Genomic DNA, 17,006 nt, shown 5'->3' with positions numbered 1-17,006 from the left:
AGATGACGCCGGAAAAGATAAATGGCCACTATAGTGGTGCAATATAAATAACAGGATTACACAGCAGCGTAAATCTCTGTGACCTGGGACCTTGAGGTCATATCGTACTGCAATGATCGTTGCTGCAGCATCCAGTTCGATCTCAATGCATGGCAACTTGATGAATAGATGTTCTGTAGGAAGATCGATCTTGTGCAGCCTACAAAGGTCCACCAGGGTCTTCACCACCTAGATAAGTAATTCCACCAGGGTCATCTCCACCTAGAAGGGTCCACCAGGGTCTTCTCCGCCTAGAAGGGTCCACCAGGGTCTTCTCCGCCTAGAAGGGTCCACCAGGGTCTTCTCCGCCTAGAAGGGTCCACCAGGGTCTTCTCCGCCTAGAAGGGTCCACCAGGGTCTTCTCCGCCTAGAAGGGTCCACCTGGGTCTTCCCCTCCTAGAAGGGTCCACCAGGGTCTTCTCCGCCTAGAAGGGTCCACCAGGGTCTTTTCCATCTACAAGAGTCCACCAGGGTCTTCTCCGCCTACAAGGGTCCACCAAGGTCTTTTCCGCCTACAATAATCCACCAGGGTCTTTTCTACCTACAAGAGTCCACCAGGGTCTTCTCTACGTACAAGGGTCCACCAGGGTCTTTTCCGCCTAGAAGGGTCCACCAGGGTCTTTTCCGCCTAGAAGGGTCCACCAGGGTCTTTTCCGCCTAGAAGGGTCCACCAGGGTCTTTTCCGCCTAGAAGGGTCCACCAGGGTCTTCTCCGCCTAGAAGGGTCCACCAGGGTCTTTTCCACCTAGAAGGGTCCACCAGGGTCTTTTCCATCTACAAGAGTCCACCAGGGTCTTCTCCGCCTACAAGGGTCCACCAAGGTCTTTTCCGCCTACAATAATCCACCAGGGTCTTTTCCACCTACAAGAGTCCACCAGGGTCTTCTCTACGTACAAGGGTCCACCAGGGTCTTTTCCGCCTAGAAGGGTCCACCAGGGTCTTTTCCGCCTAGAAGGGTCCACCAGGGTCTTTTCCGCCTAGAAGGGTCCACCAGGTTCTTTTCCGCCTAGAAGGGTCCACCAGGGTCTTTTCCGCCTAGAAGGGTCCACCAGGGTCTTTTCCGCCTAGAAGGGTCCACCAGGGTCTTTTCCGCCTAGAAGGGTCCACCAGGGTCTTTTCCGCCTAGAAGGGTCCACCAGGGTCTTTTCCGCCTAGAAGGGTCCACCAGGGTCTTTTCCGCCTAGAAGGGTCCACCAGGGTCTTTTCCGCCTAGAAGGGTCCACCAGGGTCTTTTCCGCCTAGAAGGGTCCACCAGGGTCTTCTCCGCCTAGAAGGGTCCACCAGGGTCTTCTCCGCCTAGAAGGGTCCACCAGGGTCTTCTCCGCCTAGAAGGGTCCACCAGGGTCTTCTCCGCCGAGATAGGTCCACCAGGGTCTTCTCCGCCGAGATAGGTCCACCAGGGTCTTCTCCGCCGAGATAGGTCCACCAGGGTCTTCTCCGCCGAGATAGGTCCACCAGGGTCTTCTCCACCTAGATAGGTCCACCAGGGTCTTCTCTGCCATTATCTTGATTGCATCAAGGCATCAAGTTGTTAGTCTTCCTCTTTGCCTTGTTGCATCTATTCTTCGATGTCCTTCTCCAGTGATTGTTCTCTTCCTATGATGTGATACAGTCGGCAAGTCGCACCAAGTTGTACTCAATTCGAGGAACCCATCTACTAGGCGACTATTGAGGGTCCTGAGAACGGCATAAGATATTTGCCCCATCTGAAATGCTGGTTCTGTCCCATCATTGCAGAGGGTGTGCATACTTCTGCAGGCAGCGCTCAGTACATACTGTACATTGGAGTGATACATCTGCATGCGTGTTCTGTTTATACAATGTGTTGGCATATGCGTGCCCGGGCAGCTTACCAGCAGATCACTGGTTTCCAGTAGGACTTGTATGTTTACCACCGGAGCTGGGACATCTGTGGCGTCTTTATACACGGCCTGTGGATGCAGCAGAAAGTGCAGTTACTTCCAACCAGATGTGACACAAGCAGAGTCCAATGTAAACTGAGCAATTACAAAGTAACTGACGGGATCACGTGTGTGGCGCTGTCACTCGCAGGAGGTATCCAGTGGAATATGATTTTTTTTATGGTGATTTTTTTTAAAACTTTGCATTGTTCAGTTTCTCCATTATTCTTCCTAAAAATTTCATGAAATTAGTGTCAACTGGGCGTTACCATTCCGTCTAACTAAGGGTGTGCCCCTGCAGTGTTACAACTGATTGGTCAAGGTCAGATTGTGCAGGGACATGCCCCCAATGTTTAATTTATTCATATAATTTCCAGGAGGAATAACAGGGGAGCAGCTCAATTTATGAGTTATGAAGGTGCTCTCTAGCTTGTCTTTTTTTGTCACCACCGACACTCGGTCAAAATCAAGAGACGTTCGGCGGCCCGAAACAGCTGCTGAGACACCGGCTCGGGGGGGAACCGGCCCTCCCCTGCCACCCACCATTCCGGAATAACAGCAAAAACAGTTTACGTTAAAGACAAAGTATGGCTCTTTATTTAACAAATGTTAAACATTATGTGATACGACACTGACTAAGCTGGGGCTCACCTCCGACCCGTGCCATCTGCTACAGCTGGACCACGAGACAGCCACCAGACATCCGTCTTACCTGCCATGAGCTAGGTCTTGTCTGCCATGGTAACTAGCCATGGTCTACCACCATTACACCATACTCCCTACCTTTCCCTAAAAAGTTAACCTTCCCCACCAAAACTAGTGACACCTAGGACCCCTATATGTCCCTTCATTCTTCTCCTACCCGTTGTCACCAATGTCTGACCGAGCAACTCCTGACAAAATTAGGGGAATATAAAAGCATTTTTGACCACACACCACTATGTCCCCCATCCTGTGCTATGATGCTTTACAAAGAGTCTTAAAACTTCCACCAAGTACAGACACCCAGGATATTAGGATATCAAAGAGCCCGGCTCGTAAGCAGCGGCCGCACCCCACAGCGTCTGCACTTTATGGGTTCAGGACAGAATTAATGGCGTTACTTTAGCAGCAAAATGATGGTCACTGCATGAATAACAATTCTATAAGGCTGGGTTTACAGAGGCAGAAGTCTGTCCATAGTGGGCGCTGAACAACAGTGTAACAAATTGATTGGCGCATCAAAGGCAATGTGAACGTGGCCTTAAAGCTTGTCTTGTGCCGTGTAGGATCGGTTTCCCTCATAAGGCAGTTTCCCAGGTTAGGGAGGAGGAATAGTGAGATGTGACGGGAGGGATGTACACAGAGATGTACAAAGCCGGGAGGAGGAGGAGGATATGTCCAGTGTGAGGACAGCACAGCCATTAACACAACTTGTATTGCAGGGATGGACACTTCTCGTCAGCACCGGCGCTGGTGACGCACTCGTGTGACTGGGATACTGGTACGTTACGCATCACACATTTTAATTTTACATTATTGATCGGTAAATGCAAATCCAATGTAAAAACTTCTTGATTTTTTAATTCTGTCACTAAAAAAACGGAAATCCCGATTTCTCGCCCCTGATCTGTGGAGGCGGATAATATCGTCACCCACCCTAGAGAAATCTAGCTCTTATGGTGTAACGAGCCCGACTCTGGCACTCGGATTTAATCTTGTAAATGTAGCTTTTAATTACGATGAAACTGAAGAATTGAAATTTCTAAGAAAAGTCTACCGGTATATTGTGCAAAGGAAAGCGCGTGTTATCCGTGAATCCGCCCTGGATAATTGGGGCCGGGATTTAGTGGAGATTTGTGAATACAGCTCAGAGGTGGACTCATAACTTACACCATGGACTGCGAGGGGCTGGTAACTTACTAATTACAGGGGGCCATTTAACTCTTTATATTCTGTACTTCTTAAGTAATGAAAATATAGAACCTTCTTACAGATTGTGTTTATTTCTCATTTTCCTGCCTGACTTCTGCCATCCTTCCTTCATATCTAGAGGCTGAAAACAGGTAAAAGCTGCAGGTTTGTTACAAGGTAACAGCTTAGACAATCCTCAGAACTAGCCTGGATACATTGTGACAAACTAACACCACAGGGAGCGATCTGTACAGAACAGAGGACCTGGTAAAACTGTAACAACCCCTCAGCTGTATGTGAGTGGGACTAGGTCTAAGGCCGCAATTCATCATTTGCAATTTTTTTTTTTATTCTGAACTGGCGGATATTGCACCAAATTAATTAAAAGTGGAGCACAAAGTTTGGTAAATTGTCCCAAATTCAAAGATTCTAATTTGTTATACCCTTATACTTTTATTTACACCCTTATCCTTTGGACAATTTTTAAAATGTTGCACATTAGTCTTCAACTGTGCAAATAAGGGGAAAAAATTGACAGATTTAATTCTTCACCAGGGGACTGGACCATGATTGTGAAAACGTTTTTGCAACATTCTGAAAAGGTGCAAATGATGAATTATTTTAAAACATCTGGCTAACAAAAAACGAGTCTATAATGCCAAAACTAAAACAAGTAAAGTTATTAAATAATAACATGCAAATAAGAAAAAAAGAACCATTTTTACTGCAGATAAAAAGACGCAAAAATGAATCAGTCCCTTCATATCATGTTCACTTGTCTCCAATTAGGCTGTGTGCGCACTTTGCGTTTTTTTCATGCGTTTCTGCAGCGTTTTGAACTGCAGCGTTTTAATGCAAAAAATGCATGCGTTTTGATTTCCAGGCAAAGTCTATAAGAAATAAGAATTTCTTGTGCGCACAATGCTGTTAAAAACACAGCGTTTTAGGTGCGTACAATTTGTCAAAATCTCTGCGTTTGAAGAAGCAGCATGTCAATTGTTTTTGCCATTTTGGCTGCGTTTTGCTATCATTGAAGTCAATGAGAATGATCAAAACGCAACCTTAATCAAATTTCTAGCGTTTTACATGCTTTTTTGATGCAAAACGCATGCTTTTTTGAAATTATAATGAGGTCTTGACGTCTCCTTTCACACACATATCTGGCCCGACTATAAAAAAAATATTAAAACTATAATTTAATGTTATTTTATACATAAATATTAAATCACATTAATATTTTTAAGAAAATTAGCTATTTTGTGTATGATTTTAAAGTATGGAAATTATTATTTTATTTTTTTTTTCATTTTTTCCATAGCGTTTGAATGTTTAAACTTTATTTAGTAGTGTATTTGTGTTGAAAACGCATATGTCTGTAGGCACAGAAAATGCATGTTAAACGCGGTAAAAATGCGGCAATAACGCTATAAAAACGGATGCGTATTTCCTGCGTTTTTGTGGTCAAAACCAAATTTGACATTGACAAATTCTGCCAAAGGATGCGTTCATTTCTGCAAGGTATAGGACGCAACGTGAGCACATAGCCTTATGGTTTACAGCCAAAAACATAAAGATACTGATTCCCAATCGGTCATATTTATACTTCTGTTCTCTTTCCCCCTCCCATGGTGACCGGTGTCTTTTTGTTTCTCGTTGGGATCAAGAATCAGAGGTGAGAATTCAGTTTGCAAAGTATTGTTTAGACTGAATATAAATGGAAGGAATCAGGGAGCAGTTTGGTGTCAGGACACCGGATGCGTTTTAGTTTTTGGATGTAAACAACAATGTTTTAAGTCACTGAGGACAAGCAGAGATCTTATAAATGGCGCGGTTTGAATATCTACAAAGTGTAGTAGTTGAGGGTCGCCCCTGTGATGGAGAATTGTTTTTCTGTTTTATCTTAAGAAGTGGATTCCATCAAATGAAGGACGCAAATGATGCCAGATGGATCCCATTAGATCCATCGTTAAAAACAAACACAAAAAAAGCTAAACCGTGCAGCAAGCTGTATCTTCTGGTAGGATGACGGCAACCATGACGGCAAACCTGCAGATAATGGAGTCCGTTGTCATTTGTCGGATTCATCTCTTGAATGAATCCAGATACAAATTTTTATTCTAAGAATACAAAAGAAAACAAATTCCTAATGTTTAAATAAACTCCGTCTTCTCAATACACAGTGATTAGGCTTTATTTACTTAAAAGTAGAGAAATAATTAAAGGACCCTCAGGACGGGTGATAGATATGAAAGTCTGGGGCGCTGAGTGATCGGAACAATGGGGTCCTAAGCTCCCTGTGGGCACAGTCCTGTAACTTGAAGCTTGGGAGCCCCAATCTGGGATCTCCTAATCCCTTTTGGGCCTAAATTTGAGGGACTGGATGCAAATGCAATCCCTGTATAGATATTCCACAAAGTACGTGTATGTCTGTCCTGCTCCATTCACTGCCATGGAAGTAGCCGTGCACTTGTGATCCAATAGGAATCATTCTGATGGCCGCAGGGCCCACCAATGGTCAGACCCCAGAGAACGTACATTTATTACCTATCAAACACACAGCATTGAGAGTTTTGTGACTTGCCACCATTATTATGACACTGAGTGACGATTGCTCAGAGGCGATTACGTTTTTCCCTTCTCATTTTCTGCACGATCCGTGTTTTTTGCATCACTCTTTGCCCTCGTCCGATCAGTTGTGTCCTCGTCTCTGGGTATTTTTAGCTCTATAAGGTGAATTTCTCAGTATATGGGGGTTATCAGAGCCGCTTATCGCAGGTTTTGTTTTGGAATTTTGCTGATTTCACTGCACAGAATTTCCATGGGGGGGGGGGGGGGGTGAAGTTTACCGAGATAAAGGTGTATATTTTGGCAGAGATTGTATTTAAGTATTAGGTGACCATCTGCGAGGTCTGTAAAAGTTCCCGGGCTGATAAGGACATGTTGCATCAGAAGAAAAGACCAATTCCTGCAAAGGACTTTTATATGGAAAAAGACATATGGAAGAAAAACAATATGTAGTGCAGTGCTTGTGTGTGCCATACTGTCATGTGTGGTACCGCTGAGCTGTGTACCTAATCCTATCCTGTGTGATACTGTCTGCTGACCTGTGTATCTAATCCTATCCTGTGTGATACTGTCTGCTGAGGTGTATATCTAATCCCATCCTGTGTGATACTGTCTGCTGAGGTGTATATCTAATCCCATCCTGTGTGATTCTGTCTGCTGAGCTGTGTATCTAATCCTATCCTGTGTGATACTGCTGACCTGTGTATCTAATCCTATCCTGTGTGATACTGTCTGCTGACCTGTGTATCTAATCCTATCCTGTGTGATACTGTCTGCTGAGCTGTGTATCTAATCCTATCCTGTGTGATACTGTCTGCTGACCTGTGTATCTAATCCTATCCTGTGTGATACTGTCTGCTGAGGTGTATATCTAATCCCATCCTGTGTGATTCTGTCTGCTGAGCTGTGTATCTAATCCTATCCTGTGTGATACTGATGAGCTGGTTATCTAATCCTCTCCTGTGTGATACTGTCTGCTGAGGTGTATATCTAATCCCATCCTGTGTGATACTGTCTGCTGAGGTGTATATCTAATCCCATCCTGTGTGATTCTGTCTGCTGAGCTGTGTATCTAATCCTATCCTGTGTGATACTGCTGAGCTGTGTATCTAATCCTCTCCTGTGTGATTCTGTCTGCTGAGCTGTGTATCTAATCCTATCCTGGTGCTACTGCTGAGCTGTGTATCTAATCCTCTCCTGTGTGATATTGTCTGCTGAGCTGTGTATCTAATCCTATCCTGTGTGATACTGTCTGCTGCGCTGTGTATCTAATCCTCTCCTGTGTGATACTGTCTGCTGAGCTGTGTATCTAATCCTCTCCTGTGTGATATTGTCTGCTGAGCTGTGCATCTAATCCTTTCCTGTGTGATACTATCTGCTGAGCTGTGTATCTAATCCTCTTCTGTGTGATACTGTCTGCTGAGCTGTGTACCTAATCCTCTCCTGTGTGATACTGTCTGCTGAGCTGTGTACCTAATCCTTTCCTGTGTGATACTATCTGCTGAGCTGTGTATCTAAGCCTCTCCTGTGTGATACTGTCTGCTGAGCTGTGTACCTAATCCTCTCCTGTGTGATACTGTCTGCTGAGCTGTGTACCTAATCCTATCCTGTGTGATACTGTCTGCTGAGCCGTGTATCTAATCCTATCCTGTGTGATGCTGTGTATCTAATCCTATTCTGTGTGATGCTGTCTGCTGAGCCATGTATCTAATCCTCTCCTGTGTGATACTGTCTGCTGAGCTGTGTATCTAATCATATCCTCTGTGATGCTGTCTGCTGAGCCGTGTATCTAATTCTATCCTGTGTGATACAGTCTGCTGAGCTGTGTATCTAATCCTCTCCTGTATGATACTGTCTGTTCAGCTGTGTATCTAATACTATCCTGTGTGATGCTGTGTATCTAATCTTAGCCTGTGTGGTACTGTCTGCTGAGATGTGTATCTAATAGTATCATGTGTGATACTCTCTGCTACTATGGCAGAAAAGTGTCCAGCCTCACAATTGTCAGTGTCAGCAGTGCGGTATTTGACATTTTTTATGAACACGTTTTATTATGTTCTACTTGTAACTGACGGCTTTTTGCAGTTTTGTGTTGCCGACCGCTGTCAGAATAATGGGAGAGAACAAGTCAGAGCTTCCTAAAGGATATTGACACCTTTGGGAGCATTTTTCTTTTCTAAAATGCAGGTATTTTGGGCCACAAATTATTTTTTGCAATTGGGTTTCATGTTTTCTGCAGGTATCGGCACCTCAATGCATGCTGGATGGATGTGATACGTTCACGCTTTTAGTTGCTTTATGTTTTCCATTGTTATTTTTGTACAGATGTGACACTTTTTATTTTAATGTCTTTTTTAGTGCAGAAACGATATGATTCAGCACGTATAGATGTAAATGCGTTTCTTTTTCAGGCTCCCCATAAAAATCTATAAGGGATAAAAATCCCAGCTCTGCGGGTGTTTACATTCCCAGGGTTCAGGAGTTTTCATGAAATCACATCCACTAAATTTGAACTATTAAATGGAGCAGATTTGCAGCACAGAATAAAAAGCAAGATGTACTTTATGTGGGAATATGGCCTCCAAGAAGCAATGCGTTAAGACTAGACTATTGATCATAGCTGTTGTTCTAATGAAGTTGAGCTGCAGGGTAAAGCATGGTGCATGACCAGAGCAGCATCCTAACTCATAGACAATGCAGCTCAGCTACAGTCGCAGACTAGAGTTACTGGAGGAGAGCGCTGGATGCTGCGAGGACAAAGCAGTGGAAAATATTCCAGTCTGCAGGGTCACGTCAGTATTAATCTTTCACAATTTTTTTTTTCTTCCTTATCGTTGTGTTAAACCAAAACTGAGTCAACCGTGCAGCCGATCTGCATAGCCTCGCCCCGTGTGCACCTGTCCAGGTAGACCGGATGAGCTGCGGTGTATGATGCACGGGTTCAGTAATGTCCTCTTCCTCTGATCCCCAGGACTGATTGATGACCCCTCTCACCTCTGCTCGGTGGGTGACAGCGAACCTCACACATGTAGGATGGCGGCAGAGTTCATCAAGAGCTGCTGCAAGGGATGTTTCCAACCGGACGGCAAGCACGGTACGTTCATCAAGTGTGATACTGTCTGCTGAGCTACTGTATCTAATCCTATCCTGTGTGATACTGTCTGCTGAGCTGCTGTATCTAATCCTATCATATGTGATACTGTCTGCTGAGCTGTGTATCTAATCCTATCATATGTCATACTGTCTGCTGAGCTACTGTACCTAATCCTATCATATGTGATACTGTCTGCTGAGCCGTGTATCTAATCCTATCATATGTGATACTGTCTGCTGAGCTATGTATCTAATCCTATCATATGTGATACTGTCTGCTGAGCTGTGTATCTAATCCTATCATATGTGATACTGTCTGCTGAGCTGTGTATCTAATCCTATCATATGTGATACTGTCTGCTGAGCTGTGTATCTAATCCTATCATATGTGATACTGTCTGCTGAGCTACTGTACCTAATCCTATCATATGTGATACTGTCTGCTGAGCTGTGTATCTAATCCTATCATGTGATACTGTCTGCTGCGCTACTGTATCTAATCCTATCATATGTGATACTGTCTGCTGAGCTGTGTATCTAATCCTATCATATGTGACACTGCTGAGCTGTGTATCTAATCCTATGTGATACTGTCTGCTGAGCTACTGTATCTAATCCTATCATATGTGATACTGTCTGCTGAGCTGTGTATCTAATCCTATCATATGTGACACTGTCTGCTGAGCTACTGTATCTAATCTTATGTGTGACACGGTCTGTTGAGCTACTCTATCTAATCCTATCATATGTGATACTGTCTGCTGAGCTACTGTATCTAATCCGATCATATGTGATACTGTCTGCTGAGCTGTGTATCTAATCCTATCATATGTGACACTGTCTGTTGAGCTACTATATCTAATCCTATATGCGATACTGTCTGCTGAGCTACTGTATCTAATCCTATCATATGTGATACTGTCTGCTGAGCTACTGTATCTAATCCTATTATGTGTGATGTATGCTAATATACTGTATCTAATCCTGTCAGGTGTGACACTGTCTGCTGAGCTACTGTATCTAATCTTGTCAGGTGTCATACTATTTGCTTAGCTACTGTATCTAATCCTATCATGTGTGACACGGTCTGCTGAGCTACTGTATCTAATCCTATCATATGTGATACTGTCTGCTGAGCTGTGTATCTAATCCTATCATATGTGACACTGTCTGAGCTACTATATCTAATCTTATATGCGATACTGTCTGCTGAGCTACTGTATCTAATCCTATTATGTGTGATGTATGCGCTGAGCTACTGTATCTAATCTTGTCAGGTGTCATACTATTTGCTTAGCTACTGTATCTAATACTATCATGTGTGACACGGTCTGCTGAGCTACCGTATCTAATCCTATCATATGTGATACTGTCTGCTGAGCTACTGTATCTAATCCTATTATGTGTGATGTATACTGATTTACTGTATCTAATCCTGTCATGTGTGATATTGTCCGCTGAGCTGTGTATCTAATCCTATCATGTATGATACTGTCTGCTGACCCGTATCTAATACGATCTTGTGTGATACTGTCTGCCGAGCCACTGTATCTAGTCCCATCAGGTCTGATACTGTCTGCTGAACTACTGCATCTAATCTGATCATGTGTGATGCTTTCTGCAGAGCTACTGTATCTAATTTTATCAGGTTTGACCCTGCCTGCGGAGACATATACTGTCTGATGAGCTGTGTATCTACAGTGGGGAATAAAAGTCATTATTCAGCCCCCAATTGTGCGTGTCTCCCCCTTACAAAGATGAAGTCGGCCTGTAACTGACATCATAGGTGACCACAACTATGAGAGGGAAAATGAGAAAACAAATCCAGAAATCCCAGCGTCTGATTTAGGAAGATTTTTTTGCAAATTATGGTGGAAAATAAGTATTAGGTCAATAACAAAAGTCATCTTAATATTTTGTTCTCTATCCTTTGTTGGCAATGACAGAGGTCAGTTTTCTGTCTTCACAAGGTTGCACACACTGTTGGTCGTATGTTGGCCCATGCGGATCTCCTCTGGAGAGTGATGTTTTGGGCCTGTTGCTGGGCAACACGGACTTTCAACTCCCTCCAAAGGTTTTCTATGGGGTTGAGATCTGGAGACTGGCTAGGCCACTCCAGGACCTTCATATGCTTCTTATGAAGCAGCTCCTTCGTTGCCCTGGTGGTGTGCTTGAGATCATTATCATGCTGACAGAGCCAGCCACGTGTAATCTTCAAAGCCCTTGCTGATGGAAGGAGGTTTGCACTAAAAATCTCACAATACATGGCCCCATTCATTCTTACATGTACACTGATCAGTCGTCCTGGTCCCTTTGCAGAGAAACAGCCCCAAAGCATGATGTTGCCACCTCCATACTTCACAGTAGGTATGGTGTTCTTTGGCTTCAACTCCACATTCAGTCTGCTCCAAACACAACAAGTTGTGTTTCTACCAAACAGTTCTACTTTGGTTTCATCAGGCTATATGACATTCTCCCAATACTCTTCTGGATAATCCAAATGCTCTCTAACAAACTTCAGACGGGCTGGACATGTACTGGCTTAAGCAGAGGAACACGTCTGGTACTGCAGGATCTGAACTCTGGCAATCTAGTGTGTTACTGATGGTAGCCTTTGTTATCCAGCTCTATGCAGGTCATTCACTAGGTCCCCCCATATGGTTCTGGGATTTTTGCTCACCGTTTTTGGGATCATTTTGACCCCATTGGGTGAAATTTTGTGTGTAGAACCAGATCGAGGGAGATTATAAGTGGTCTTGTATGTTTTCCATTTTCTTATTATTGCTCCAACAGTTGATTTCATCACACCAAGCTGCTTGCCTATTGCAGATTCAGTCTTTCCAGCCTGGTGCAGGGCTACCATTTTGTTCCTGGTATCCTTCGACAGCTCTTTGGTCTTCACCATAGTGGAGTTTTGAGTGTGACTGAGATTGTGGACAGGTGTCTTTTATACTGATAACAAGTTCAAACAGGTGCCATTACTACAGGTAATGAGTGGAGGACAGAGGAGCCTCTTACAGAAGAAGTTACAGGTCTGTGAGAGACAGAAATCTTGCATGTTTTTAGGTAACTAGATACTTATTTTCCACCATAATTTGCAAATAAAATCTTGCCAAATCAGACGCGGGGATTTTCTGGATTTGTTTTCTCATTTTGTCTCTCATAGTTATGGTCATCTCTGATGTAAATTACAGGCCGACCTCATCTGTTTAAGTGGGAGAACTTGCACAATTGTGGCTGAATAAATACTTTTTTCTCCACTGTAATCCTGTGTGATACTGTCTGCTGAGCTGTGTATCTAATCCTGTAATACAGTCTGCTGAGCTGTGTATCTAATCCTATCCTGTGTGATACTGTCTGCTGACCTGTGTATCTAAACTAGGGAAGTATATCTTCATACATGCTATATGTATCTTATAATAAAATGTATTTTGTGAAGTTTAATCATCATCTCCCATTGCTTACAATGTAGTCCAAAAATGACACATTACTGGATAATTGGGGGATGGGTGTCATTTCTAACATATTGGATGAGGCTTTTTGTTATAAATCCAACAACCTTCTTCCTCTGAACTCACAGTCAGATAATAGAGTTGCTAAAAATCACTGTTGGGACCATCCACTAAACTTACTAAAGTTTTGTAAGTAATTATTTCTGGGTCCTGTGGTCCTCCGCACATACGCCTGTCATCACGCTACTCCCTAATATCCTCCCTTAACAAATGACAATGTATCAGCAGCCCTGGTAAATACTAATAATCAGCTGAGCGATCGTATGGATAAGACAAGGGTGATCTACACCTACGCTATTTAGGAGCTTTTACTCATAGGTCCCTATGAGATCAAAAAGCCTTAAAGGGATCATCCACTTCGGAGAAAGGCAGGACGGGACCCCTGACACTACATTCAGCTGCCCATTAGGACACATGAAAAAGTGTTTTCTAAAGCCATCATCCCGCTTTGTAGAGAGAAGAGCGGCTCTTTCTCTGGAGGATCAGGGGCGTCCGTGTATTTCATGGACTATTCATTGATGACAATAGGGGCTGAAGCGTCATTCCTCCGGCAGGTGTCATGGCCAGAGTCACCAGACCGTCCCTCGTGATAATTGCCGATCATGAAGACCACAATAACAAGACCCTCCTGATCATTAGGTGCAAGAAGACCCACTTAATTATAAGGGAGTGTCAAATTAAAGAAATTCTTTACCATTTTTTTTCTTTAAATAAAAATTCTATACATTTTTAATCAACGTCATGTCTCCAGTCTCCAGCATTCCTGCGCCTGCTACAGAAAATAATGGGGGTGTACATCAGAAGGAAAACGTCTCATGGCTTATAGGTAGGGGGCATTGCATAGCCAGGAGTAAAATCAGCCAAACCGTCCGATTCTGGTGGCAAAAGGGGTCTCCTGGTGCTAAGCCACTGTCAGAGGAATGTAGAAGGAAACATAGGTCCGAGGGGTCCGGAGGAAGGGAACAGAGGGGCCCTAAGGAAGGGAACAGAGGAAGGGAACAGAGGGGTCCGGAGGAAGGGAACAGAGGGGTCCGGAGGAAGGGAACAGAGGGGTCCGGAGGAAGGGAACAGAGGGGTCCGGAGGAAGGGAACAGAGGGGTCCGGAGGAAGGGAACAGAGGGGTCCGGAGGAAGGGAACAGAGGGGTCCGGAGGAAGGGAACAGAGGGGTCCGGAGGAAGGGAACAGAGGGGTCCGGAGGAAGGGAACAGAAAGGTCCGGAGGAAGGGAACAGAGGGGTCCGGAGGAAGGGAACAGAGGGGTCCGGAGGAAGGGAACAGAGGGGTCCGGAGGAAGGGAACAGAGGGGTCCGGAGGAAGGGAACAGAGGGGTCCGGAGGAAGGGAACAGAGGGGTCCGGAGGAAGGGAACAGAGGGGTCCAGAGGAAGGGAACAGAGGGGTCCAGAGGAAGGGAACAGAAAGGTCCGGAGGAAGGGAACAGAGGGGTCTGGAGGAAGCGAACAGAGGGGCCCGGAGGAAGGGAACAGAAAGGTCCGGAGGAAGGGAACAGAGGGGTCCGGAGGAAGCGAACAGAGGGGTCCGGAGGAAGGGAACAGAAAGGTCCGGAGGAAGGGAACAGAGGGGTCCGGAGGAAGGGAACAGAGGGGTCCGGAGGAAGGGAACAGAGGGGTCCGGAGGAAGGGAACAGAGGGGTACAGAGGAAGGGAACAGAAAGGTCCGGAGGAAGGGAACAGAGGGGTCCGGGGGAAGGGAACAGAGGGGTCCGGGGGAAGGGAACAGAAGGGTCCGGAGGAAGGGAACAGAAGGGTCCAGAGGAAGGGAACAGAGGGGTCCGGAAAAAGGGAATAGAGGGGTCTGGAAAAAGGGAATAGAGGGATCCGGAGAAAGGGAACAGAAGGGTCCGGAGGAAGGGAACAGAGTGGTCCGGAGGAAGGGAACAGAGGGGTCCGGATGAAGGGAACAGAGGGGTCCGGAGGAAGGGAACAGAAGGGTCCGGAGGAAGGGAACAGTAGGGTCCGGAGGAAGGGAACAGAAGGGTCCGGAGGAAGGGAACAGAAGGGTCCGGAGGAAGGGAACAGAGGGGTCCGGAGGAAGGGAACAGAGGGGTCCGGAGGAAGGGAACAGAGTAGTCCAGAGGAAGGGAACAGAGGGGTCCGGGGGAAGGGAACAGAGGGGTCCGGAGGAAGGGAACAGAAGGGTCCAGGGGAAGGGAACAGAAGGGTCCAGAGGAAGGGAACAGAGGGGTCCGGAAAAAGGGAATAGAGGGGTCCGGAAAAAGGGAATAGAGGGGTCCGGGGGAAGGGAACAGAGGGGTCCGGAGGAAGGGAACAGAGGAGTCCAGAGGAAGGGAACAGAAGGGTTTGGAGTAAGGGAACAGAAGGGCAACAGAAGGGTCCGGAGAAAGGGAACAGAGTGGTCCGGAGGGAGGGAACAGAGGGGTCCGGAGGAAGGGAACAGAGGGGTCCGGAGGAAGGGAACAGAAGGGTCCGGAGGAAGGGAACAGAAGGGTCCGGAGGAAGGGAACAGAAGGGTCCGGAGGAAGGGAACAGAAGGGTCCGGAGGAAGGGAACAGAAGGGTCCGGAGGAAGGGAACAGAGGGGTCCGGAGGAAGGGAACAGAGGGGTCCGGAGGAAGGGAACAGAGAGGTCCGGAGGAAGGGAACAGAGGAGTCCGGAGGAAGAGAACAGAGGGGTCCGGAGGAAGGGAACAGAGGGGTCCGGAGGAAGGGAACAGAGGGGTCCGAAGGAAGGGAACAGAGGGGTCCGGAGGAAGGGAACAGAAGGGTCCGGAGGAAGGGAACAGAAGGGTCCAGAGCAAGGGAACAGAGGAGTCCGGAGGAAGGGAACAGAGGGGTCCGGAGGAAGGGAACAGAAGGGTCCGGAGGAAGGGAACAGAGGAGTCCGGAGGAAGGGAACAGAAGGGTCCGGAGGAAGGGACCAGAATGGTCTGGAGGAAGGGAACAGAGGGGTCTGGACTCCGGAGGAAGGTGTTCAGAAGGGTCTTGAAGAACAGAGAGGTCCAAAGGAATAGAACAGAGGAGTCCGGAGGAAGATAAACAGAAGGTTGCACGGAAGGAAAAGAACAGAGGGTCCTGAAGAAGGGATCGGAAGGGGTGGGGGGAGAAGGAGAAAGAAGCATGCGGAGGAAGGGAACACATTAATTCATGGGAAAGGACAGGGCAGAATTGCATTTGTAAAGCACCACGGATAAAATAAATAGCTCTATAATAATAATAATAATGTAGCAAATTTGTCTCAAGTCCAGATAAATTCCCCAAAATTTTATTAGAACTTTGCAGATTTTTCCATTACTCAAAAACTTGAATATATATTAACATAAAAGCAGAATGTAACCCAATAATGCAGCCTATGATAAGAAATCTCAGGGTTCAGCACAGAACACATGAGCACTTGGGTGATTGCGGTTGTATGCTGCGGATTATTGGGGCGGTATAAACACCCCTGTTATTTCCATCACGTGTGTTCTGGATCTATTGTAATTGACAGGAAATGTCCTTCTCTGCGGAGGAAACAGGGACGTACAGAGGAAACTCACACAGGTGCTGGTCCTGGTGTGAACTGAACCCTGACCCCCGAGCGCACAGTCTATGGCAGGACCCCGTGTTTTGTCCTCATGTGAAGCTCTTCCAGATCAGAGTCCCTGCCAGCTGAGGGTTTATTAATGTGTCATTTGTCACAATGTGACTGTGACAGAGGTGACGTTTGATAGGAGCGTGGAGCTCGGGCTGCCCGGCTGGGAGTCTCCAGGTTTGCACAAGTATTTACTAAGGGAGGTCTATGGTGCGTACACATACTATCACAGCTCCACTCCTGCGGGGATCCGTCACAGCAGCACGATTTCTGACGCGCAGACCCACTATAGCCTACATTATCTCCATTTGTGGTGCTGCTTACAGCACTCTATTGTTTTCTGTTATCAGTCTTTTAAGGCTGGGCATGGGCTGGCTGTAGTGTTATGCAATAGGATAACTAATAGAGATTTCCCCAAGATCACTACATTGTCACACCTTTATATGAGCCGGTGT

The 17,006-nt window shown here is 45.9% G+C and overlaps 1 protein-coding gene across 1 annotated transcript in view; it reads left to right on the top strand.

The window, feature by feature from the left end:
* TC2N (tandem C2 domains, nuclear) overlaps positions 1-17,006 on the top strand; it is a 47,037-nt gene that overhangs the window by 7,122 nt on the left and 22,909 nt on the right. Inside the window, exons 2-3 of the mRNA XM_075330618.1 lie at positions 3,364-3,422; positions 9,369-9,491. Of these exons, the coding sequence (XP_075186733.1) occupies positions 9,431-9,491 (61 nt within the window). The 5' untranslated portion in view covers positions 3,364-3,422; positions 9,369-9,430. The remainder of the gene's footprint in view (positions 1-3,363; positions 3,423-9,368; positions 9,492-17,006) is intronic.

Source organism: Anomaloglossus baeobatrachus, chromosome 12, assembly GCF_048569485.1.
Source record: "Anomaloglossus baeobatrachus isolate aAnoBae1 chromosome 12, aAnoBae1.hap1, whole genome shotgun sequence".
Classification (NCBI taxonomy): Eukaryota; Metazoa; Chordata; class Amphibia; order Anura; family Aromobatidae; genus Anomaloglossus; species Anomaloglossus baeobatrachus.
The sequence above is the reverse complement of the archived record's forward strand: the minus strand, read 5'-3'. Positions and strand labels throughout refer to the sequence as shown.